Source organism: Amblyomma mixtum, chromosome 5 (assembly GCF_055824585.1).
Source record: "Amblyomma mixtum isolate Tamu chromosome 5, ASM5582458v1, whole genome shotgun sequence".
Lineage (NCBI taxonomy): Eukaryota > Metazoa > Arthropoda > Arachnida > Ixodida > Ixodidae > Amblyomma > Amblyomma mixtum.
The window spans coordinates 161,886,733-161,914,457 of record NC_143016.1 but is presented as its reverse complement, the minus strand read 5'-3'; the positions used below and the strand labels follow the sequence as shown (position 1 = coordinate 161,914,457).

The following is a 27,725-nucleotide window of genomic DNA, read 5'->3' as shown; positions in this document are numbered from 1 at the left end:
TGGCGTTACCTACGTGATTCTAAAGATGAGGTAAATCAGCTATCTATTGACGGCATGGTCTCGGAGATTCCTGTGGATATTGCAAATCACTTCAATAGTTTCTTTCATTCTGTCTTTGCCTCTAGTGATCCAGATTTGGAACTTCAGGTATCTGGATCTGATATATCAGGTGACTTTATAAGCTATGAAGGCGTACTAAACATGCTGCTAAACTTAAAAACGAAATCGGCAGTGGGGCCTGATGATATCCCTAATGAGTTTCTGCGCCGTTATTCCGAACCATTAGCCCACATTTTAACTCGCCTCTTCGAACTTTCATTAAAAGATTCTGTTGTCCCTGATGACTGGCGCTTAGCTCGCGTTGTTCCAATTTTTAAGAAAGGTGATCGTTTGAACGTTAACAATTACCGTCGCATATCGCTAACTTCAGGTACCTGCAAGCTTATGGAGCATGTTATATCTAAATATCTTATGTCATTTCTGGAAAAAAATAACATCCTGTCTCCCTTTCAACATGGTTTTAGAAGAGGCTTATCTACGGTTACTCAGCTCGTCACTACAGTTCATGAATTCGCTTCATCGATTGACAATGCTGGACAGGTTGACGTCATTTTTTTAGATTTCAGCAAGGCGTTTGATCGCGTCATGCACAATAAGCTCATCTTTAAACTTCAGCATCTTGGTCTTCCAACAGCACTTTTCAAATGGATTAAAACCTATCTTTCCAACAGAAAACAGTTCGTCGATGTTAAAAAATCTCATTCAGGTATTTTACCCGTTACCTCTGGTGTGCCTCAAGGCAGCGTACTTGGGCCTCTTTTATTCCTTATTTATATCAATGATTTGGTTAACTCCGTAAATACGTCCGAAGTCAGTATTAGACTATTCGCAGATGACTGCATTCTGTTCAAGAAAATTAGCAGCACTACCGACCAAGAATGCTTGCAGTCAAATCTTAATAATGTCCTAGAGTGGTGCACCCTTTGGTCCATGAAAATAAATAGCGACAAATCAGTTCTTCTTCAGGTTACTAACAAGAAAGCGCCATACAGTTTTAATTACGCAATAAACAATCTTCCACTGCTACAGGTGAGCGAATACAAATATCTTGGAGTCACCATTACAAATCGCCTTTCATGGTCCAGCCACATTAATAGCATTTGCTCGTCTGCTTCAAGGAACCTCGGCCTTCTAAGACACAAATTAAAACACGCTCCCTCTGAACTTAAACAACTTGCCTTCAACACACTAATTCGTCCGAAACTTGAGTATGCTTCCGTCGTATGGGATCCGCACTTAAAAAAGGATATAAAGAAACTTGAAATGATCCAAAGAAAAGCCGTCCGTTTCATTTTTAACGCTTACCATAGCTCTATCTCGCCATCCGTTCTGATGTCTACGAAGAACATATCCACTCTAGAAAGAAGGAGAGCACTCGCAAGGCTTAAATTTCTGTACTCATTTTACTCTAGTCAATTTAATATTAATGCTGCTCCCTATATATCCCCCCGTTCTACACGACAGACACGCAATAGCCACAACCATAACCTTACCCCGTACTTTGCACGCACAAATACGTTCAAAAACTCATTTTTTCCCCGAACAATCACAACATGGAACTCACTGCCAGCAAATGTCTTTTCGGCTCAGGATGCCGCTGCTTTTGAAAAGAGTGTCTTATTGTATGTGTAAACTTAACAATATCATTGCCCTCTGTTTGGTTTTCTTCTTTTATTGTTGCCGGGACGCTGGATTTGAGTAGTGTTTGATAATATTTTTGCTTTTTGAATGTTGCCCCCCTGCTTGGTCTCTATGACTGCAGTATGTGTAAATAAATAAAAAAAAATAAGTGCTTGAAACAAGTTGGTGGACTAATGGTGCCCGCCAGATTAACCACTTTTTATCACTCTATCAAGGGCGCAAAAAATTCTGCTGACGCAAAGGTTGACTTTGATAGCACCCCACGAAAAGTCCCAAACATTCTATCACAAACAAATTTCTTACTTTACTATAGCGAGAAGCCACGATTAGCTGAGTTTTTGAAGATACCGAGCTATAGGGGCTCGGGATTTATAACGTGAGTCACAAAGGCGGTGTCGAATAGGTGATTTAAATAAAATATGTTTGGTAAGTTCTGGATGTTAGGGAAAGCCAGTGCTCTCAAGAGGCTCCCGTTGGGTGGAGGATGGGTGGTTGAAGGGTTCTCGGATATTCTCGTGCCATGTAGGAAAAGAGGGGGGGACTGGCAAGTCGGTTTCGAGGTGACGGAAAGGTATCTGTCTGTATGTATACGTGCCGATACATGACAGTTTCGTTTCTCAGTAGTGCGCGGGAACGTAGAGGGCGCGTGCGGCGGCAATTTTGGGGCCCATAAGTACACTGCGTACGAGGAAGTCCCAACTGACTAGAGCTTCAAGGGAGACCTATTACTCGCGCTACGGGGCCTCCCGAACTGCTGAAGCAGGAGGGTCTTGTAGATGCAAAATACATCTGCTTTTCGTCTTACACCTCATAACGTAGATTATAGCGTATATACATAGCCGATTTTCATTTCATTCTACGGGTCTTGCCGTAAATTCGTCTTTGTGCTGCGGACAACAAATAAAATGGGTAAAGTGAGAACATCGCGCATTAAACAATTTTTTCGTGCTCAAGTAACGCAGTAAACATGACAAAAGGAAGACAGGAGACGACACGAGCTCTCACTAACAACTGGTTATTTTATTCTGGGAAAAGTATATAAAGGCCCAGGACACAGGGAACAACCCCCCAAAACAGAACAAAGGTTAAAACTTAAAAACCATACTGCGCATGCACATCACAGTCGAGTCGTGACGTCTTTTTCAACGAAATTCGAAAAGTATCTTTCATAGTAGACGGCACTCCCCTATCTCCTGGACCTCACACAATGCCAAGAAAGCCTGACTCCTTATCTACCAAATTGATAGATGGTGAAGCAACACTCATCTGATTCTTTCCTGATCCCATTGACCTCGACCAACTCCCTGCAAATGCAAACAGGGTTATTAAACAGGACACTTGTCTTATCTACTGGGGGAAGTAATCGCTGCACTCGCTGCAATGCAAAGCCAAGTTGTGCGACGCGGCTACTTTTTTCACCCATCTGTGATGTTCGAACAAATCCTCATTGCGTCCCCACTTATAAAGAGAAGTCTCGTGTTTAATCACCCTGATCGAATTTGTAGGGATATGGTGGAGGCCTTTATGATCAGGAAGGAAGCAAATCAGCGTGTTGCTTCACCATCCATCGATTTTGTAGATAAGGAGTCAGGTTTTCTTGGCAACTGTGTGTGGTCCAGGAGATAGGGGAGGGCCGTCTACTATGGAATATATAGTCTTCGACTTTCGTTGAAAAAGATGTCATGACTCGACTATGATGTGCATGCGCAGTGTGTTTTTTTAGTTTTGATCTATCTTCTTTTTTTTATTGTTCACTGTGTCCTGCGACTTCATATACTTTTCAGAGAATGTAATAACCAGTTGTTAGTCAGCGGCTGTGTCGTCTCCTTTGGTCCCGTTTACTGCGCTGCTTAAGCAACTCTTACCAACTAGCCCAGTTTTATATTCCCGTAAACAAATCTTTGTATTTTTTTTATTTTGTATAGCGATGTGCAAGAAAAAAGAAAACGCATAGCGAGGTTGACTGAAACCCATCTGCGTTCTAATTTTTTTTTGTCCTGAACCCGTTTGAACCCGTTTGAACCGGTTCGAGACGGTCCGAACCGGTTCGAACCGGTTCGAACCGGAACGGAATGGCCCTCTGGAGCCGAACCCGGAACTCAACCCGAAAGGCGTGAACCCGAACCCGAACCCGAAAAAATGCCGGTTCGACACCCTGGTTAAGGGGCACAGAGTGCGAAAGCTCAGATGTAGTAATGGCTGAGGAGAGCGCACTCATTGAAAACACGGAAACTGTTCCGACTCAACCCTCGAGCAGCGAGGAGGGCCTTCCCGTTGAGGAAGGCGAGGGAATTTGTGCCTGCTAGGAAGGCGAGCAAATGTTTGCCTCTGAGGAAGGAGAATGTGCAGTAGAAGTAAAAGAACAGACTGGAGATAAGTCTGCTTACGACTGCACTGAAAGTAACCAACTGAAGCAAGGAATTGGCAAAGGAGAATTTATAAGTGAGGAGAATGATTCTCCAATGACTCCTGAGCCGAGCTCTGAGTATTGCGCTCGAAGAGTAGGCAAAAAGAAGAAAAGGAAGAAGGACTTGGAAGAAGAAAGCGCAGTCCTCGAAGAACAAAAGAAAGCTGTACCAGTAGCTCCATCGCGAGAGAACAACTCGGATGACGCAATTCAAAATGAACCGGGCTTGACCCGTAGGAGAATGCGGAAGGAAGTAAAAAGAAAAAGAACCGAATCGAGTACCACCGACACAGGTGGAATTGAACAGGACGGGCCTCGCAGAAAGCAGAGGAAGAGAATGGACAGAAAGAGAACCAAGCTGAAGACAGCTCAGTCGGATGCAAGTAAGGTGCACAAACATCGCAGCAAAGTGAGAAAGAAGCTGAGACGAACGAGCCCAGCGTTCAGCAAAGACTCAGTCTGGAGGCGCAAACGCAAACAGTAAAGCGCGCGCCGAGAAGGAGAACACAGGAAGTGGAGCCGTCATGAGCGAACTGGCGTTAAATTTGTTCGCAACGGCCGCGATAGCCACAGGAAAGGAGGAAGGGTTCGAAGCATGAACCGATGCACAGAGAGCAGTACGAACAGGAAGCTGGGCCAAAACAGCGTTCGAAATAGAAGCTTCAGAATGAGGCGGAAGAAGAGTCGAACCCGCGACAGGAAGAAAAGCCCCAGCCGCTTCCGAAAGGGAATTGAAAGCGCGACTGCAAGCTTGAAGCAAGCAGTAATTCTCCGAGCCCGCTGGGTAGGCCTAACTTGGAAGTATAGGCGAAAGTGTGCCTTGTATTTGCGTGCTCCATGTTTGTAGCCTTGTGTTAACGTATTGCTCAATCGTGGCAGGTTTCTGTGTATTGTGAACATTGCGTTGAGTTACGTATGTGGAAACATCATTGTATTGATGTATGTATTTTCACATGTAGTTTGTGAGCGCATGCATGTGCGCGCGAATTTTGTGATTTGTGAATATTGTTGCACAATATTCTTAAAGGAAGGGGCAGTGTCACAAAATTCGGCGCATTTTAGAAACAAAGAATAACCGCCGCGCGCACGGCGTCTCGCCGGCGTGAGCCGAACAGGAGAGAAGGAAAACCCCCGCTAAGCGCGTGGCTACCTCTCCCCTCCACCACCGCTCACCGACACGGCGTGCGCCAAGGGAATGAGTCATCCACGCCGACGATTTCTCTAGAACATCCGAGTTGCTTCTACTGCTGACGGGGGGAAAAGAGCGTAGCCTTGCGTGCACTAAGACACGTCCCCCTCGCCCGTCGGCGGCGGCGCCACGCCAGAACTAGCCAGAACCTTCGCGAAACGTCTTCTGACTTTAACCAATGAGGACACGCGGCCGGCGAGAGAAAGGAAGGGAAACTACGCGGGAGATACTGCGTGCATGTGCGCGCCTACTTTGGCGCGTACAACAAACAGACGGGAGAGCGAGCCTATAAAAGAAGGACGTTGACCGCTGTCAAGTCAGTCCGGACCGCCGTTTAAGCTTCATCGAAGCGCGCCCGTTCGACTCCTGGGAAAACACCACTCGGCCAGCATCGGACCAACGAGGCAACGTTCGCCAGTCTGCGGGACGGCATCGTCGTGGAACTCTGGTCGTCGGACTGCCGCAGTGCCCGGTGAACAAATTGTGTTTTGTTTGTTTACCTCTCTCTCTTGTGTTAGTGCACTTTAGGTGCAATATTTTCTTTGTACTGTAGTCTCTCTCTCGAGTTTAACTTTACCCGAGTTGCATTGTTGTTAATCACTTTGTATGTGCTTGTACTAGTGATTGTGTAATCCTCTGTATCGTCTCTTTGCTGTATAAACTTTGTTTTGTTTGTGAACCTTTGGCTCCGACCCATTCTCTGGCTTGCGACAAGCGAAAGCTGGGCACCGAACGCCCAAAAACCTCTTGTCACTTGGTAGCTGGTCTCCGCTGAGCTTGTCACGCTGAGTCGAGGGCATCTCCTTTGAGTCCGAGACCGCTACCCCCACACGCTCTAAGGGTGTCTGGGAGCTTCCCACGTAAAGTGCGCGAAGTCTGAGTGACAACCGCATTGGTCAATTCTCAACGGAAAAAAAGCGGCCAATAATAGTTAAAATGAATCACTTCAAGGCAAAAGAAAGCGTGCTTGCATGTGGTCGTAAATTGAAAGAAAGACCTTACGTTATCCGAGAAGACTTCGAATTCGCCACTAGACTCGCTCGTTCCAAATTATTTCAATTCATTAAGCCCCGAGGGTGTAGCTTTAAGCTTCGGTACGATAAACCTATCGTTGGCGAGAAGTGTTACACCTACGATCAGGCCTCTGATACCATCACAGAAACAGATACGAACACCAAGCCCGTGGCAAAGATAAATGGAGCACAGAACAATATGCAGCAGGCCTCAGAGCAAGCCAAGTGACACTCTACTGAACTGCATGAACCGATTCCTCCAAGCAATCGTCATTCACCAGCACTCATCAACATCGCTTTTACTAATATAGGGAGTGTTCTACCTATACACCATCAGGTTCACAGTTTGATTGAAGTCACAGACGCCGATATGGTCATACTCACAGAAACCTGGCTACACCCAGAGATGGAAGACCACGAAGTTTCCCCTCAGACTTCCACTTCACCACATACCGCAAAGATCACACTAACCGAAAAGGGGGAGGAGTTCTAATAGCCGTTCGTAACACTCTGCAGGCCTCGCTTATCCGGCCTGATAATAACCTAGAAAGCATCTGGGTACACCTTCACAACGCCTCTGAAAAGCTAGTGTTCGGTGTCTGCTATAGACCTCGATACAGTCACCTATCATTCGCTGATATCTCTACGCCATGAATTAATGATTATTAGGAATGAGTATCCTAAAGTATCCATATTTCTGTTTGGTGATTTCAATTACGCACAAATTAACTGGTTATTGCTCTCGACACTAAGTTCGGCACCTGCAAACGAACAGAAACTTTTTCTAGAACTAACCCTTGACTTTAACCTTCAGCAAGCGATGACAAGTCCAACGAGAGGAGACAACATCCTAGATCTTTTGCTCACAAGTCACCCGGACGACGTAAAATCTTTGTCATTTCTGGATTAAGCGACCGCAACCTTGTTCACATCTCCATAACGCTGCCTTTAAAAAAGAAATCGCCAACCAGCAAACTGATAAAAGACTACGAAAGGGCTGATTTTGACGCTATGAACAATGATCATGCAAAATTTTTCGACAACTTTCGTTGCACTTATCTAAATCGCACACCTAACTCAAACTGGAATTTGTACACCCTGCTACATTTGGAAAGTAAGCCCGTTCCAACACTACTTATAAAATCAGACACCAGGAATCAGTAGTTTAACAAACGCCTGAAGTCTCTCCTTGGCAAAAAGAAGCGCCTGTATCGAACAGCAAAACTTCAAAATAGTCACTTAGCATGGGAAAAATATCGCTTGTGCGCCCAACAGTATACCACAGAACTGACAAGTGCGAAAGATAAGTTTTACTCTCAAGATTTACTATCAATCCTTCAGTCTAACCCAAACAAATTTTGGCGCATGCTATCTAATAAAGCACAAGATCGCCATGTACAACTCCTAGATGCTGATGGAGAACCAATCAAAAACGATGACAGTGCGACGGCGCTCAACAATTACTTTACGTCTGTTTTTTTCGCTGCTAACGTTACTGCTAATGAACACATTCGGGAAATCTCACTCTCAGAAATGCCTAAAATTGAAATTAACCCTGCTGGTGTATCAAAGCTTATTGCCTCACTGAAAATATCTACATCTGCTGGCTGCGATCAAATTAACAGTAAGCTACTAAAAAATACCATTTCATTGTCTAGCCAGGTACTGCACCTAATTCTCACGCAATCGTTAGATACCGGGGTTGCCGCTGACGATTGGAAAAAAAGCTCAAATTACACCCATATTTAAAGCGGATGACCGCACGTGCCCTAACAACTATCGTCCCATTTCTCTCACTTGTATACCGTCTAAACTACTTGAGCACATTATTTTTTCCAATCTAATGACCCACCTAGAATCAATGAACTTTGTCTATCCGAATCAACACGGCTTCCGGAAGCAGCTGTCACGTGAGACCCAGCTCGCCGAATTCACCCACGACATTCTACAATACTTAGATAACCTTGTCCAGATCGACGCTATCTTTCTCGACTTTTCAAAAGCATTTGATCGTGTTTCCCATAATCACCTTCTTTTTAAGTTGTCATCGCTCGGCATTCCACAAACTTTGCTCGCCTGGCCAGAACACTTCCTTAAAAGCAGTTCACCTGTGTTGATAACTGTTGCTCAGCTTTTCCCGACGTAACATCCGGCGTACCTCAAGGTGCAGGCTTATCACCTCTTTTATTCCTCATCTACATCAATGACCTGCCGACCAACATAAAATCCACGCTACGTTTATTCGCAGATGACTGCGTTATTTACAGCCTCATCCACGGCGCTAGCGCCACTGCCGCTCTTCAACAGGATCTAACCACTATCTCAACGTGGTGTGACAAATGGCACATGCCTCTTAATCTAAATAAATGCCAATCCGTATCATTCTCTCGCAATAACACAGTTATTGATAGCCCTTAGAACATAAAATCGGTCGCCGTTACGAGAACATCATCTTATAAATATCTAGGAGTACAAATCACATCATCACTGTCATGGACAACACCCATTCAGACCATCTGTTCCAAAGCATCGCGCACACTTGGTTTTCTCCGGCGCAATCTAAAATCTGCATCACCTGAAGTAAAAAAGTTGGCATACATAACGTTCGTACGTCCTAAATTGGAGTACGCGTCATCTGTCTGGCATCCATCACAAACTTATCTCATCTCAGGCCTTGAAGCCATTAAAAATCGCGCCGCCCGTTTCATTATATCGCAGTACTCAAGAAATGCCAGCGGAACATTACTAAAACGATCCCTCGGCCTTCAAACGCTAGCAACTCGCCGCTTAATTTCCCATCTATGGCTCTTTCACACTTTGTTTTATCGCTCACCAAGACATTTGTTGCTGCAGCCACCCCCGCGTACGTCATCCCGCCTAAACCACAGTAGCCCAATCGCACGCATTAAAACCCGCACCTCCGCAATGAGCAGTTCATTTTTTCCCGACACCATAGTGCTCTGGAATGGCCTGCCCGACAGTGTTGGAATTTAAATATCTTGGTGTATATTTAACAAGTTCAATGTCTTGGCATCGTCACGTGCATTTCGTTACTGCCAAAGCCTGTCGTGTTTTAGGTTTCCTGCGACGTAACGCTAAACTTTTCCCTTTAAAGACTAAAGAACTGCTGTATAATTCAAACGTTAGAAGCATACTTGAGTATGCTTGCACAGTCTGGGATCCGAAAACCTTGCTTGACGTTCAAAAGCTAGAAAGAGTTCAGAATTTGGCCGTTCGTTTTGTTTTCAATAACTATGGGCGATATTTTAGTGTAACGAGCGCGAAAAAATCTTTGGGTTGGGACTCACTTCAAAAACGTAGGAAAGTACTGCGTTTAAAATTATTTCATAATATATTTCATTCTAGAACTGGAATAGACAGAACCAAATATATAGCCAACCCTGATTACGTGTCTTTACGTAGAGATCATTCACTTAAAGTTAAAGAATACAGGTGCCGCACTGACCTTTTTAAAATGTCTTTTTTCCCCAAAACGGTTTCGGAATGGAACAAGCTGCCTGAGGAAGTAGTGTCCATATTATCAAATGATTCATTTTCTTCCATGCTGTGACATTTTTTTGTGTATAATAATTCCGTGTTCTTTCTATCTCATTGTTATCTTTTTTTTTTTGTAACCACCTGCACGCGGTGGCATTTGTGTACTTTTTCTTCTACCCCCCCACTGTAATGCCAGCCAATGGCGCTGTGGGTATGATGATAAATAAATAATAACATGCTCCGATCGCCACCTTTTCCGTGAGAAACTGGCTAATCACTACTCATAAACATCATTCATACTGCGGCACTGAAGTGCCAACTGTTCCCTGTTTTCCTTTTCTTTGTTTATGTCTTGCTTTTATTTTGTATATTATTGTACTCTTTTTTCACTCCGTGTATTTTTCCCCCTCACGTTTTTGTTCTCTGCCACTACCCTCCAACCTATATGTACACCCCCCCTTATGTAATGCCTCCGGGCCTTTAAGGGACAAATAAATGAAATGAAATAAAAATGTAAAACTATTAAGGAAGCTTGCTACTTCTTAGCATGACATATAAATACTCTGAATTAGTGTACACATGATGGTTGTTCTTCAAACACTGCCTCTAAGACTTAGAATGCCGCATGTGGCCAGAAAAGTGCAAGTTAAAGTAAGGAATTCACCCACACCAATAATATCATGAACAAAGTGACAGCCCATTCACTTGAGCAGCACATACTGCTTCAAAAAATGGTTGCGCTCGACACGACACACATTACATACAGGTATGCTTTTCCAGCAGTGTGAAAACTATGTATTGAAATCACATGTACTGTGCGATGTCAGTACATGTTGAAGAACCATAGTTGGTCGAAATTATTGAGGCCTGCACTACAGAGTCTCTTATAGCCTGAGTTGCTTTGGGCCTTTAAACTCCATCAAAGCAAATCACAAAAGAAAAGGCATAAAATGTAATGGGGCTTCAGAAAAAAGAAATTTGCATCCACAATCTATGCGGATTCCTTTGACACATGTTAGGCTCATTCTTTGTCCCATTAAGAACATCATTGGGCTCCATTTGTTTTTATGGGGTGTAACGTTCCGAAGGAACTCAGGCTAGGAGGGAGGCCGTAGTGGAGGGCTCTGGATAATTTTGGCCACCTGGAGCTCTTTAACATGCACCGAGATCGCACAGTACATGAACCTCTAATAAGGAAAGATAGGATATCTGAAAATGAAATGACAGATAATCTTTGCTATAAAGCTAACTGAACATTAAAATAAATGTGGAGTCACTCAGCTTTTTTCTTCGTTTTCTGCTATTTCATTGTTGGATACTTTCAGTTCCAGCTGTAGCTTCTTTACCTAAGGCCTACGTCGCTCTTTTCACGAAGAAGTATTTCAATCTCTAAATCAGATTTGCGGGCCTCTGTCCTCATTTGTACTTGTGTTGCAGCTAAGAGCGCTGCAGCAACAACCCTACATTTGTTGATGACAGCAACAGCAGCATTGCTGACTGCCTTCCAGCCTTATGCCGCATCTGCCACTTTTGCTGCTGCTTCTGCTGTTGCTCCTGCTGCATTCAATTCAATACGAGCCGCTCTTTTTTTCGCTTCCAGGACATAATGTCCAGCTCAACATTTCTTTTTTTCAGCTGAATAAACTCTTGGAGGTTCTGGTTCTGCTGGGCTGGCCGTGAGAGGCGTGGAGTTGGAGGTCTCACTGCTGCTGCTGATGACTGCGCTGGGGTGGCAACTAGTGCTGCTTCCACTACCACCGGTTCTCCGAGAGTATCATCATGTAGACATATGTCACCTTGTCGTGCTGGGCTCTCTTGGTTGCCAGCTTCTGAGCCGACAATGTCCTCACCTGCTTCCACCGGATCAAATGTGTAGAACATTGCTTTTTCGACCGCAGCCACTGGTGCTTGGTAGTCAGCGTAGACTTCGGTCAGGCTGCTTTCATGTCACTAACGTTGCTGCCCTAGCTCCTCAGCAGTGCCTGGCAAAGGCTGGTCACCACCATCTTCAAGGAGCCTCTGTGAATTATTTGCACTTTTATTGATCCTGTACATCAAAAGGAGAATTTGCTGAATGCGTAACACACCGGCAGGTATACAATTAGGTTTGTAGCAATAAAGCTGCTGTGTACAGAGACTAGATTTGTCTCCTGATGTTAGACTTATGTGTACAAGTACAAGAAGTTCTGCAAGATGGGCTTACATTGTATCAATCATTTTGGCGGACTGCACATAATGTTGAATGTGTAAAAGTTTTAAAGAATTTCTCTTCAGCAAATAAGTGTCATTATGCAAGATAGCTGCTTAAAAGTGATGCTTACCAATGTACAGGCCGAAATCGAGATTTCCTACTTTCGTGTGTGTGTGCCTATGCCCGCATTCTCTCATTCGTGTAGCCCTATTTTAGCGATATTCACTCAGCTGCAACTAAGCATCATACATTGCTGAATTTTCCACCCTACAACACTTTTTCTAGTCGCTGGTAATACAAACTGAGTGATTGCGGTTCATTGCATCAGGTGTGCCCTCCAACATTGCGTTGTCCGCTCCGACGACGTCTCTGAGAGCCCCCACTAGAGCAGGCAGCTCATACTCATTATGACCAGCATCTGCACACATTAACAAATATTGGATTAGAAATATGCATAAACATTGTTTAGGAATACTTCACAATAAGCATCCATACCTAGCAGCAGCACAGTTTCTGTGCTATACACTGTATTTCTGTGCAGGACATGTCATTATGCTAATGCTTTATTTTTTTTAGCCACGAGCTTGTGGTAATGACTATTGTCTCTTAAAAACCCATCATGCCCAGCAAACACTGTTTGGCCAAGTGCTGCATGCTACTTTCTTATTTCACTTATTTCATTATATTTGTGTATAAACACTCACTACTTGTATTTCATGCATGCGTGTAAAATAAACTTCCTTGCATGTTGCGACCAGTGCCGCTGGCTCGTATCCTGGTACATGTGCTCTAGCAAATTATAGTGTGTGTCTGGACTGCAAGCTGCTGATTGTGATCTTGAACTGCTGCATGAATATGAAGTTCAACAAACGAGACATTATTCAACCGAAATGAGTGGATGTTGCGAGTGAAAGAGCAGCACAGAGTCAGTAACATTTTCCTTGATACACTGGAAAGATATACAGTCGGCTTTGCCCTTCTGAGATTTTGTAAAGACCAATTTAGTGTCCAATTTTCTTGCCCCAGTTCTAGCTTCACTTCTAGCCATTTATCAGAGTGACAGTCCTTGCAGTAACTCTAACTTGTAGTGAGGAGTAGTTAACGGCCTTTTTGTTGTTTTCTAATAGACTCGTTGGTCAGGAGAGATGGTTCTCTCGCTCGGAGCTAGTTACAATGAATAGTAATGATAGGTGCCTAATAAATTTTCGGATTGCAATGTTGGTCGCAGTGAAACTCTACTGAACAATTAAACAAGAAAATGTTTCACAGGACGCTGCATGCGGGAACATAATTAGACTTGCCGAAATCCATTACCTGAAATTAAACGGAAAGAACGTGGCTTTCTCGCCTTCGTCGAGCTGCTGTTCATAAACTGACTGGTTTGGTTTATGAGGGTTTAACGTCCCAAAGCGACTCAGGTGATGCGGGACGCCTTAGTGAAGGGCTCCGGAAATTTCGACCACCTGGGGTTCGCCTCCATCGAAATTCGACCACCACGGCCGGGATCGAAACCGGTGTTTTCGGGCCAGCAGCCGAGCGTCACAACCACTGAGCCACCGCCGCGGCCACTGTTATTCATAACTGTGATACGTGTATGAGGCTACTTTTCTCAGCTTTCTTAGGCAGAGTCGCTTTCTCGCGCTCCTCTGGAAGTCGGTGTCCGTAAGCATTGCCCTTGACTGCTTGGAGCGGACAATATTCTAGTCGGCTGCGGTCGCATGGAGTACGCCTGCACAAGTTCACTCCGCGACGCACAGGACGAACCAGCGTGTTCCAAGCTCCACGACAACTATAGCAGCGTGCGAAACCATTCTGCTCAACGGATCGTTTGAAAGCCGCGTACCCGCAAGCTAGCCTTGTCCTGTATGCAGGGTGCCACAAACTGCAGCCCTTTAGCGAAATTACAAACATCGACAGAGACTCGTAATGTGTTTCAGTTGTACAAAATGAACCGTAGCGATTAGTGCCACAGCGGAAGTTGTACTACAAAGAGAAGGGGTAATAGATCACTTACCGGTGTGTTTCTCGTGCTGGCGTATGAGCTGAATGGCCGCCTTCAGCTGCTGCTGTAAGTTTTGCCGCAGCTTTTTTATTTCTTCCACTTCTATCCTGGTGGTGTGGTGTGAATTCAGTTTCATGGCGACTTCTGCCCAAGCCTGATCCCGTTTTTTTCTCGTCATAGATGAATTGAACTTCCTGAACAACGCCGTAGATTTTTCGTTTACAATATGTATCAAGTCCATTTTCTCTTCTTCGCTCCAATCGCTTGAATCGCTTGGCGGTGGTTGCGAGGCCATGCTAGAAGGTCGCGCGTGCACTATCCCGACGTTTGATTCCAGCTCCGCTGCTTCTTCGGGACTGACAGAGGGCAGTTCAGTTCGCAGCCTAAGTTGAATCGCTCGGTGAGGAGAAAAGGAAGCTTGTGGATGGACATCCTACGGCTGTGAGTCATTGCGCCGGTTTCCGAGTACTATGCGGGGATGACTGCAGTATTCTGTTTCTCTTGATTCTGCGAAATGCAGTGCGAAGTCTTTGTGCACAGGTTGCCTTCTGAGCGCTTTGTGTTGTTCGCGGTGGTTTCAATACTTCCAGTAGCAGTCTCTTTCAGGAATGAACCCTTTGCAGAACCATATAAGTTATCTTGTTAGCTGCAGCACTGGAGACAGCTATTGTCAAAATAATGCTGTGCCCCTTGCCTCTCATATGCCCCTCAAATGACGTCCACCAGGCAATGGCGTCGACCGATTTGCATGACACAGCGGTTAACCTGTTTAAGCCATTGTTGACGACATTTCATCACCCCTCCTTGTAACGCCAATCCCTGCCACCACTTCGGATTAACCACGGAGTCTTGGAAATCTATGGGTGCTGTTGACTGCGGGGCCTCCTTTTTGGGGCATTCCCCCGCATTTTTGACTTGCACACGCAATACAATACCCCCCCCCCCCTCCCTCGTGTTGAAATTCGTAAGAGAGGGTGAAGCGCAGCTGTGTGCACGACAAACAGCTTGGATCGTCAGCGCTGCATCCAACTTCTGCACTTGGGACAGGCGCGTTCCCGTGGAAAGTGGTTACCACAATTTTCAGTTTTCAGTTGTTCAAAAAACGCGGGAGTGTGGCCGGTTCTTGACACCGAATAGCCGTCATCTATAGGAGAGCGCGACCGCATGTCGCAAAAGCAACCGACTTCCGGCCGATTCCCCATTTCATTCCTGGTCGGCGGCTAGCTTTCCCTCCTAGGTACTAAAAGTACCTACCGTCTGCAATAGGTCTGGTCTGTAGTTCGTTTTCGGTTCCAGGCAGCAACTCAGGTTCTGGTAACACCGTTTCGGTTCGTGCAAGCGCACTACGTCTGCAGGGATGTCCAGACTTATTTTAGGTTAAAATAAGACGAGACTCAGATATAAGACCGGACTTAGAGGCTCGCGTTTTTGCAAGCGGTCCCTGGCTTTATGTTTCAACGAGCGGCAGTTCCCTTGACAGATTTCTAAGTGTTCGTGTCGGTTGAGACAAGCTTCCAGACAAGCCCATATGGTTGAGAGAAGCTTCCAAGGGCAGGTTCAGAAGCTGCGGGACGCTGGTTATCCGGATGTAGCTCTGGCTAAAATATCCGTGAGGATACTGACTAGGGGCGATAGTCTCGCAGAAGAAAAAGACGGCACGCTTACAAGAACCGTGGGGATTCCGTACATACATGGAATGTCACACCGGTTGAAGAAGGTAGGTTCGAGATATGGAGTGAAAGTTGTTTTCACAGCTAAGAATAAGATGAGCAGAGTCTGCAGCGGGGTAACGAAGAAGATCGAGTGCCTGGACGACCAAGCGAGGAATGAATGCAGTTTGCCACAAAAAACCACTGGTCGTTTCAACACCGCAGTGGTTCATTCTATACCGCTTTCATGCGGCAAGACGTACATCGGCCAGACAGGCCGCTGTATAAACAAGCGGCTGTTTGAATACCGCAGGTCAGTGAAAGAGGCAGCGTCATTGAACCTTGCTGTGCACTGCCGGCAGTATAAAGATTGCTTCCCCCTTTTGGACAGGACGAATATCTTGTTTAGTCACCCAGATGAGACCTGCAGCGAGTTAGTAGAGGCGTTTCTGATAAGCCAGGAGTCTGAAACATGTGTCGCCTCGCCTTATATTAATCTCATTGAAAAAGATTGGCGCTTTCGGGGAATGTGTGGCGACAGGCTGATACAGGTGCTTGTTATGTGCTAAGATTGCTGAATGGCTTTGTTGAGATGAAGCATTTAGCGTTCCACTGCATGCGCGTACGGGTTTCTTAGGGGCCTTCGCGATGCATCTTTGTGTGTTATCGTTGTCTTCGGTGCTTATATATCTAACCCTTCTAGAAATAAAGTTCAGTTGTTAGATTGCGCTCGTGTCGTCTCTTTTGTCTTCCACTACATCCTGTGTTTCGCGCTGCTTTAAGATGAATTTTGTAGCCAGCCATAGTAGGAAGCCAAGTCCCTCTGGTTTTGTAGCCGGGTCCAAGAAAATAAATAACACCACTGGAAACTCCGTCCGGACCAGCCAGGTATCCGATTAGCTGGCACGTTGTACTAGATAATTGCAGCGTTTGGGGCGGTGACCCATATATTCGAAGTCTTGGTCTGGGATGCTTAAGAAAATGATGTTCAAACCTGGCCAGAGGCGGACGAGTAGTTGACATTGTTTTACGGTAAAGTTGCACACCATGTAGACTGCCAGGCAGATTTAGTGGCTGTTCAAATTCTTCGCCACTACTCCTTCCCTAGGGCTGCTACTAACTTTGATGGCTTGCGACTAGGAGAGTAGCCGACTACTTCTGTAGATCGGGCAGCTTACGTTGTTGGAGGCTGAAGTCTCCCCTCTCATTCCGTTTTCGTTCGGTACTACGGTTGACTGTAACGGTCGAGATTGAGAATCAGTTTGAAGCAGTGAAAAGGTGGAAGGCAGCAACTCAGGTTCTGGTAACAGCAGATCTATTGAAGGACATAGGGTTTATTGTGCTAGAAAAACAAACCACCCTGTATGCGTAATCCCGTATAACATCGAGCGGACCAAACGCCTAGAAGAACAATAAAATCATCTTAATCCAGAAGGAAGGAGACGTCAAGGACTTGAAAATTGCAGATCCATCAGCTTACTGTCCATTGCCTGTAATGTAATTACTACGGTAATTGCTAATAGAGTCTGAACAACCTTAAAATCCAATAAACCAATGATCAGGCAGGCTTTCAAAGGGCAATCCACAAGAAAACATTCACAATTATAGAGAATAGTGCAGGATATAACCAAGGCGTATATATAAAGCATGGCACGAAATAAATTTGGTCGTCATCATTTTGAAAACGCTGTGGTGCCACCTCTTGAACGCGGCCTTCCGGGCGGCCATGGGAGGCCACACGACACAGGGCGCCCACGGTAGCATCAGCCGAACGGTACTATGTACACGCTGAGCGACGCCGTAATTGAAGATATAATTTACAGTGATCGAATATAATACCCTGCGACTTTCGGGGATGCCGTTGTGTCCACTGGCGATGGGTTTTGCAGGCCCCTTAGCCAACCCCCGGGCAAATTCCCAGGCTGAGTACAAGAACTTCCTATTCAATTTTTCCTCATAGCCCGAGTCGTTTTGGGACATTAAACCCCATAAATCCATATGGAACGTCAAGCAGGGTTCAATAACGCCACGATCATCTGTTTCGGTTTATGGGGGTTTAATGTCCCAAAGTGACTCAGGCTATGAAGGATGCCGTAGTAAAGGGGTCCGGAAAATTCAACCACCTGTGGCTCTTTAACGTGCACTGACCTCACACAGTACACGGGCCTCTAACAGTACGCTTTCCTCGAAATGCAACAACCATGGCCGGGTCGCATTTCGATGAAGGCGTAATGCTAGAGGCCCGTGTACTGTGCTGTTGATCTGCATGCCTGTCCTTTGCGGGGTAATGTGGGAATACGTGGGCAGATAACAGGTTTGATGTGGATTTGTCAAGCCACCACCTCAAACCCTGTGAAGCTAGTACTTGTTGCGAGCTACAAATTACTAACGTGCGTAGCCGCGATATTCTGAACTCCGTGGTATACAATATTTCGTGGAACGCTGGCGAAATGTTACCCACTCATAGCACTTGAGCGGAAAATGCCAGCTGATTCCAACCACCAAAATGGGCTCATGGAGGATCATCAAATTCATTGCATGCTCTCGGTCATATTGGAAGCCACCGCGCTATTTCAGCGCGACCAGATAAATCGATATCGCTAACGAGTGAACAAAAAAATCTCCGCTCTAGCTCAGGGCTCCACGGGCACCTCTGCGGAGCACGCCACCTCCGCTTGGAGGAGAGCAGCAGAGGGACTTGCAGCAGCAAAATAGGCTTTCATCTCCGCAAAAGAGACGTTTATTCACCACGACCCAAGTGCTTCGAGCAGACAGCATGTTACCATAACACGGTCACTCAGTGCTAAAAGTATTGCGATGGCCACGCTCTTAAATCGACCGTTCAATACACAGTACTTACTTTTGATTTCGTATTTGCCTTCTATTTCGTTCAATGCACCGTATAAATCCATACTTGACACAGGTTAGCATTTTTAACTCCTCATGGAAATTGATGCAGGCGGAATACTAAGAAGCGGCAGAGCTCTCGACACACGTGCCGCACATCGCACACAGCGCACCACGACACAGCTGCTTCATTCCTCTGCCTGTTAATGCATCCGTAGACAATGCAGTGGTGCCCAGATGACGTCTTGTACTTCCACGAGGATGACTCAGATATGCTTAAGCCCTCTGAGAGGTTAAAAAGTTCGCTTGTTGTTCATGGCGCAAAGATACTTCGTAGCATTTTAGCAGCGCGGTGAAAGATGGCGCCTGTTGCCTCGGTTTGAGAATCCGCACGAACCGGCCCTGGTGCGAGAGTATCTTATTCTGATCTATAGCCCTCATAGATTACGAGAAAGTATTCGACTCAGTCGAAACCTCAGCAGTTATGCAGACGTTGCGTTATGAGTCTACAGAGGAGCATCATGCAAAAATACTAGAAGATATCTATAGCAGCTGCCATAGCTGCCATAGTCCTCAAAAATCTGATACCATATTCTGATCAGATTCACCGCGGTGGCTCAGTACTTATGATGCTCACCTACTGACCGAAAGACGAGGGTTTGATACCGTCCGGAGCGGTCAAATTTCGATGGAGGCAAAATTCTAGAGGCCCGTGTACTGTGCGATGTGAGTGCAAGTTAAAGAACCCTCAAGAGGCCGAAATTTCCGGAGCCCTTCACTACGGCGTCTTTCATAGCCTCAGCGGCTTTGGACCAAACCAAACCAAACCAAACCGAAAGGGTGCCAGGCAGACGAACACTATCTCACAAATGCTATTCACAGCCTGTTAACACGATGTATTCAAAACACAACTGGGGATAAGGGTAAATGGAAAAAACCTTATTAATCTCCAATTCGCTTGAAACAGTGCCATTCAAAGTAACTTATATAAAATGCAGCGCATGATCAATGAGTTAGACAGGGAGAACAGTACGGTGTGTCTAAAAAATAGTACTCACAAAACCAAAGTAATGTGCAACAGCAGTTCACGATTGGTGCCGATGTGCTTGACGTGCTAATGGAATACTTAGGGCAGGTAGAGACCGCAGATATGGATCGCGAGAGTGAAATAACTAGAAAATTAAGACTGGGGTGGCGCGCATTTGGCAAGTTCTCTCACGTCATGAATGGAAGTTTACCAATGTCCCTCAAAAGAAAAGTATACATCTGTATCTGATACTCGCCTATGAGGTTAAAAATGGACGTTAATAAAGAGAGGTGAACGTAAACTGAGGACAACGCAGCAAGCCATCTATAGGAACATTATAGGAACAACGTCAATGTACAGCAATAGTGCGTTGTGTGTCTCATCATCATCATCATTTATTATCCCTTAAGGGCCCTGGTTTGGGCATTACATAAAGGGGGGGGGGGACAAGAAAGTATGGCCATGGTCATATTTATACAGACAAAAAAAAACGCTGAAACGTGGGCTTATGACATCCCAGTGCAAATAAAGCGGAAGAAACAGGCTTGGGCACGCCATGTAACGCGAAGCAACATAGGCGATGGTCCTTAAGGGCAACAGATTTGTCTAGAAAAGAAGGCAAGCACCACAGGGGGTGCAGAATTATTGATGCGTGGATGTGGCTAGAAGGATAGAAGGAATGGTTAAATGAAGAGATGTAGTAGAGGCCTTTTTCGTCCAGTACGCGTAGTCAGGGTGATGATGATGATGATGATGATGATGATGATGATGGAGTACGGATTCTGTGCTGGCGTTCGCGCGCAGAAACTATACGACCGATGACGTTGCGGAATGGGTGTGAGAGCTAGAATTCCTGTTAGTTCATTCCGGAGGGGTCGAATGGTCAAGCGATACGCCATAGCCCTGCGATGGGAGGCGCTGCTATCGGTGGGGCTTGTGAGACCCTGGTTGCTCTTCCCCGAGAATTTCTGCCACCTGCTACGGTGGTCACTTCGCTCACAATTCTGAGTGCATGTTGTGACCGCCTCATAACGTCGTGCGACCAAGGTGGCCCACCTGCCAACTAAGAATACGTGGCCATCCTTCAGCGGCCCATTCTTTGCTCACAATGCCGATGACGGCAACATGGATGTCATGCAAGACGGGAGCCTTAACGGGAGGCTTCTGTTTTAAAAAAAAAACGGCACAAAAATGTCAGGTGAGCCAGGTACCCATGCATGCGCTTTCGAACCGATGGTGGTGTAGTGCGTTAATTTTGTACCCTGCGTGCCCCTTGCCATTACCATCTGGCATTTTTTTAGGCTGGACGTGTGCTGCCTAGTTAGAAGTATGGGCTTGGCACAGATCTGAATGCTAATGCTCTGTTTGGAGAACCACTGTAAACTGGGCAGGCCATCCTGGCAGACACATTGACTAACGCTCCTCTCTACTGTTGCTGCCTCTTTTTTATGCTGTGATGAGCGCCGCTGCCTTCATTCTGTATCCTCATATGGCTTTGCCGGTTCCACTTTCTGTTTTTCGCCGGAAGTCGGCGTTCATTTTGTATCTGCTCGCCTGGATGAAAAAAATGACGGCTTGTCGAGGAACTTCAATCGCCTAGTGAAGGAACCTCAAGCGTATTTCAATGCACGTATTTCAACCGAATACAAATCTGTGATGCAAGCACATAATTCTAGAGCGCCGGTGTTATCAACGTGGCACCATGGCATGAACGCATGGTATTAACGGCGCGCCAGAGCACGCGGGATCCTTGAGGTGACAATGCCTTCTTCAACTCAACGGCGCGGGGCCGACGCCTGCCAGTGGAGGCAGTAATGACGCCGTCTCCCCATTGTTGCGGGAAGGAATGGCTACATTCCCACTTTCAATGCAACTCATTTCATCTGCTTGCCCAAAACATCGCCGAGCAGTACTGGCTGCATGGCACCGGGTAAAACAAATGCTCCCTCTTCATTGATCTAAGAACTCGAGCGGCAAAGGGAGGAAACCGTCTCTTCGGAGGCCGTGACCTTAGAAATGGTGCTACAACTTGACCTAAGTGAGCGCCAAGTTCCAGCGGGCCCTTGTTGACCTTGTGGCACCGCCCATGCCTTCTGCTGTGGGCGGCTCCTCAAAACTTCACCATTGTCCAATTTATTGGAGGCTAGTGAAGTATTTGTTCATTCCTTAGCTAGTAAAAAGAAAACAGTGGACCGTATACATTAACAGGCCGAATCACCGGCGATCGTATACTTTGTGGAACAGCTGAAAATATGTAAAATAACTGTTCCCTCATCAGCACTGCCTGGCTCTCGCAAGTAAAATTCCGGCCGCCTCGTTCCAGACCCCAGCCTTTCATGTGATATGGGCGACTTTACCAGGTGAATTTTAAATGGCGGCCAGTCTCGAGACAGAGATTCTTTACACACTCCGTTGTGTCACAGGTCTTCCGCAGCAGCCACTCACAGGAGTGGTGATTGACGAGTGGAAGAACACAACAGAACGGTTTAGGTATTAACAACGGTTTTCTTTGATTTTTTTGACAATGAACATACAGAGACTTCAAAATTTCCTTTAGAGAGAAGATTTTTTGTGTTTACTGCAGAAAAACGCTCCAGAATCCAAAAAAGTACCACAGAAGAGTGCTTCCTTTAAACAAAAAGCCATTACGACAAAAGAACCAAACATTGCATTTTTTTCTACTTCTATTTCTAAGTAGTAGTCAATTCAAGGCGGCCAAATCTCACTACACTGAAAGTGTGCGTTTGTCGGCTTTAGTCAACAGGATCAGGCCGTACCGTAGGCCTTGTATTCAGTTCCATCGACACATTGGTTTTGTTTATTCGGTAATGAATTGTGCGGCACCGTATTCACTTAGCGGTACTGTTGCACGCGGGGCGCGTGCTCTTGCTCTACCGCTTTGCTGCATTTCTCCCAAGGTCGGCTAGCAACCTGAAGAACTCTCTGGTTAACCTCCCTGCTTTCATCTACCTATTTGTTTCTCCCTGTCTCCCCTGACTTCGGGAAATTTACTGGGATCCTGATGTCCATCGAGAGAACAGCTCACCAGCGACGAGCGCCTTGAGTTCCTCGGCCAAGTTCTCGCCACGATTCTCACAGTCTGGCCGGAGCACGACAATGGCGGCGGGCAGCTCACCCGCTTCTACGTCTGCCACGCCCAGCACAGCCGCCTCGGTCACGTCTGGGTGTTCCAGGAGGCAATCCTCAAGCTGGCAGGAGCTCACTTTCCTGCTGAAGCAAAGCAGAGTGGACGTGATCCGGTCGACCAGGTACAGCCTGCCGTCCTTGTCGTAATATCCAACGTCGCCTGCGCATCGCAGACATTTTCAGCATGAACAACTTCATCCAGACCGATCAGCTAGAAGCTCAGAAGGAGAAACAAGATTTATCAAACGAAAGGGTAGTTCCTTTCTAAACTCTTCCATGTCTCATGCCATTCATGCAAACCGAGAGACAGTGTGTACAGTCTGTGCACTATCCAGTTCCGGGGATTTGGACTGAATCGCATCTTGGCAGATTGTGCACTCAATATTTTATCAACAAGATGGTGGATTTGTATAAAAAGTGAATATTTATACTAAGAGGTGTCGGCACATACCACAAGTGGCTTCTAAATTTCTACTTTCATTTTTTGCTAATCTACGCCTCTGCACTGTTCTTGATCACTTTATTAACAGGGATAACGATTGACTGGCGCAGCACCGAAATGTCGACAATAGTTAGAATACACTACGGTAAGTAGGTTGAGTCGCGGAGACGGGACGCCAAAATTCTTTCTTTAGAATAGATTTACCTGTATGAAACCAGCCTTGAGCGTCCAAAGCCAAGTCAGTTTCGGCACGCATGTTGCAGTAGCCTTTCATGACTGCAGGCGAATGTACTAACACCTCACCCTCCTCCATGGGCCCCAAAACTGTGCCCGACTCCATGTCAATTACCTGCAAACGTTAGATACCAAGCAAATGAACGGTAATGCTTACTCTCCATGAATAAAAAACACGCCCACCATCCCCACCCGGGATTATCAACCAAGATTCGCGGCGCACAAGAAAGCAGTGAGCAGCACGCAATTTTGTCAATAAGAAATAAAAGATGTATGCAAAGAAAGAAGCGCGTTGCAGCGAATTTTGTTGGACCGATTAACCATAAAACGCACAGCTTTGTAAATTTTCAGCAAACCGATGATGCATCCTACATTAATTCGTGCACTTCAAATCATCTATCGTTATCTATCTCCAAAGCCTGCATGAGCCAGTGTCAATGATGTCCAAGACAACATTAATTGATTCATAAACAAAATCAGTTGTCGGTCGTCGGTAGCAGCAACAATTGTGAAAAAGCCAGACACAAAATCCAAGTGCACCAAGAGTTTGCGCTTAGTAATAGTGCAGAAGAACACTTGAAATGAATGAGAACCAATTCACGAAGAAATCATCTTGGTAAATAAAACGGAGAAAGTGACTCCACTACAATGATCGCCTACCTGATTCCCGTTTCTCTAAATGTCATACGCTCTTCTCTGTAAGCAAGAAAAGTGAGCAAAGTTGCATGAAGCTCCCTTTCTATTTTATGTAGTTTTGTTATCGCCACCTCAACACGCTGCATTTGCCTGCGCTGATTGTTGATCAGTGTACACAGGCGAACCGAGAGACTTCACAAGGCACCTGACAGAAGACCACAACGATGTGAAAACGAGAAAGCAAAAAGAAACGAAATCACCGAAAATGCAAATAAGAGATAGCCACGAGAATAATTTGGACTAAGCCAAGTTACTGACAACGAAAAACAATGTTTTAGCCTACGTAAACCTAAATTCACCAGCCAGAGGACCCGAGTCGCATGAAACAGGAACGATGACCCCTTGAACACATCTGCACCAAATTATTAAAAACGCTACTAAATGCTACAAAACCCGCATGTGTCCGACCTGTTGCCTCAGTGTGAGCAAGAACTCTTAGGGTTCCCGAAAAGTCATTTCTCTTTTTACTATAGCCACTAAGCAGAAAGCGTGTGTTTAGGCGTGTTTCATTAGTGGAGAGTACGCCGCAATATCATCGACTACGCTAAAATCATTTTCTTACGCGGGACGCGGCCAGAGTGCTTTGTAAATGTCGTGATTATTCGCGAGATTTCTATTATGCTCGATATTTTTGTCGGTGTTTTTAGGCACCTTAATTTTGAAAGATCATTGCCTGAATTTTAGTGCAAGAATGCGAATTAGAGCAATAGCCACGCTTTATTGTTTTCTGTTCGTGGGCAAAAGTTCGCGTATCGAGGAAAAGTATCTTCGGAAGTCTTCTGCCATTCTCCTGCCTTTCGGGTTGCCGCCAGAACGCATGATATCTGGTGGAGATGCTGTGCGTGCAATGAACACCTTTTCGGTGAAGAGATTCATGAAGTCCAGCAGGATTTCTCAGCTCCTCAACCTACAACCACATCACAGAAGCCCATGCCGTAACTTATGACGTAGCATCGCCCAACTCGTAGAAAATGTTTAGCCGTCGACGAGACCATTATGTAACACCCAAAATTCAACAACATCTAAGCGGCCCACCTATCAACGACCCAAAAGCCGCCATAATCGGACACCTGAAGTACCAAAAACCGTCACTGTTAAGACCAGTCACACGCTCGTATGCGGATACTCTTCGTGTTTTCTGTTCTGGACTGCCTCGACTAAGTCCCGGATAGCGACTCTAAGAGATCAACGGCTTGTTACGCTGAGAGGAGTAGATGCCAGATCGTACAACTCGCCAGCAATATCTAACTCACGCCTCGCGTGGACGGCCGCAGCTACGCAGCGGCTGCAAGATTGGGAGTTCCGGTCGCTCTCTGGAGAAACGACGAATGCACCCCAAGACTGACGGCACCATCACTCGGAAGAAGGCCATGACGATATACATGACCCAGCAAAGAAGCAACAACACTTCTCAGTACATCCAGAGTCCTTCAAGACTTTCTTGAAGCGCTTGTCCAAGTCTCCTCTGTGTGTTTTTTTATTTTTTCGCTTATTCCAGCCGTTGTTAATCTAAAGGCGAGAAAGATTACTTACAGTTCTCTCCTGTCACTATTCGATCCAAGAGAGGAACAGGACGTGAAGAAAAGGTGAGGAGGTTAACCAGAAGAATGCATTGGCTTGCGAGACTGATTTGGGAGAAGGAGACTGGAGCACAGAACGCGGAAAGGCAATGAAGGACTGAGTCCTGAAATAGACCCCTGAACCGTACTACTATGGAAGTGATGATGGAGTAGGCAAGAAATGCGCTCGTGATAAAGTGATAGCCTATCTCGTAGGGGCAATGCACTCAAGGGACGGAAAAGTGCTTCGCCTCTTTTGAGAGCCGCTAATCACTCTGGCTACATACAGAAATTCGTCTCCGACAATGCAGACAATGACCAGCCCCCGGCATGGCAACTGTATCGGTGCGAAATGCGCGATGAGCACAAAAAATCTCTTCTCACGTCTTCTCAAATTTGAAGACAGCGCTGGCAGGGCATTCTGACCAAATGAATGAAAATGAGATTTTTATTCATGGAGAACAAGTGCAGCGCGGAAGATTTTGAATCAGAAGGAAGCTTCGCTCTAGTGAACATCACCATGTCCAGCATTCTTGGGCAAACATTTCCAGTCATGCACTATTGTAAGGTAGTATTGTCGGAAGGTTGAGGTAATTGTCGATTCTTTCTACGGATAGCAATACCTTTCTTTTAAAGTTTTTGCATCGCTCACATAGAGCGGTTAAGACTGCGTTAAAAAACCAGCGAAAAACGTTTTGGCGATAGCAAATACGTCAATGCTAGCGTGCCAACGACAGCACTGCGGATGCATTGATTGTTATAGTAAAATCTTAAAACATTTTCAAGAGTTGCGTTCATAAACTTCTTCCAGCTGAAAAATGTTTTGTCCAGAATTGCTGGCCATGGTCGATAACAAGCCTCTCACGAGCACCGCTTTGAGAATGCTACTCACGGGGCTGAGGCGTCTCACTCAAGCTCCTGCCATTCTTCTCCTTTGTTGTTAGGAATACCTGAGAAATGATGCAATCAGTTCCTTGAATGCGCGCACGCACCTTGATCCGTGTACCGGGCACAGGAAACCCGACATTGTCGTAGGCGCACTCTCCTCGGGGCGGCACTGCCACGCAGCCGGTCTCGGTGATTCCGTAGATGTTCCGGAACACCAGTGGTCGCAGTGTGGCCCCGATCTCCCGGGCGGCGGCCGGGGTCACGGGAGCCCCGAGGAGCACCACGGTCCTTAGCGACGGGGGTGGGCCGCAGTTGCGCTTCTGGACATGCCGCGCGACGGCCAGCAGGCGAAGCGGCGGACTCGCGAACCATGTAACCTGCGGCGCCCCATTCGACGTCGGGTGCCTTCACGATAGACAAAACCGCGCACAAAAGGTACCACTTTTGCGCTAGCCACCATCGGCGCAACACCCGCTGCTATGACTGTACTGTCGCGTTTACCGCAACTATGTTTAGGGGATTTCTCAAGGAAGCAAAAATGACACGAAGGCGTGTTGTTTTCTCTTTTTTTGGCGTGCGCATCCTGGAGGCTAGGCTACACAGCTATTCACTTCAAAACAACAGTGCTGACGAGATACGTTTTGGTCTTGACATTGAGATGAAAAGCTTTATTCGATGGGTCAGACAATTACTCAAATCGAAATCTTTATATAATACATTTTTTTACGCTCAAGCATCTTCATTATCGCCACCGAGAGCCACACAACCCATTTTTATGCAGAATAAAAATTGTCCAGTGTGGTAATAATTGCCCTTTTCAGATGACCTGAATAAGAAAAGGGAATATAGAGGGGAGTGGGTGTTAGTAAACGTTGAAAAGCGAGAACACTGCTAGAATAAAACAATAAGCAAAAATTTATACATACTTCAACAGACGCAAAATGTTAGCACAAATATATCTTTGTACTTTTACAATGTTACCATTAGCGCTCTTTAAATCGCCCTGATCCCTGGCGGCGGCCGAGCAGTAAGCTGATTCCGCAGTTTTGAAGCTTTAGACAAGAAGGACTTAAAGAGCGATTAGTTTTATTCAAAGTAATGGCACTTGTTCGAGCCATGCCTATATGAAGGGTGGTGCTTTGACTAAAAAAAATGAGTTCACTACGCACGTGATGATGGTGGAATACAGGGAGATGCTGAGGCTTAGAACTTAACGGCCGGAGACAAGCCATGAT

General features: G+C 45.9%; 1 protein-coding gene across 1 annotated transcript in view; it reads right to left on the bottom strand.

Moving 5' to 3' along the window:
- LOC149344339 (uncharacterized) overlaps positions 1 to 27,725 on the bottom strand; it is a 138,490-nt gene that overhangs the window by 12,963 nt on the left and 97,802 nt on the right. The window contains exons 6-8 of the mRNA XM_089547218.1: positions 26,595 to 26,867; positions 23,318 to 23,462; positions 22,571 to 22,831 (exon numbers count right to left, since the gene is read on the bottom strand). Of these exons, the coding sequence (XP_089403344.1) occupies positions 22,571 to 22,831; positions 23,318 to 23,462; positions 26,595 to 26,867 (679 nt within the window). The remainder of the gene's footprint in view (positions 1 to 22,570; positions 22,832 to 23,317; positions 23,463 to 26,594; positions 26,868 to 27,725) is intronic.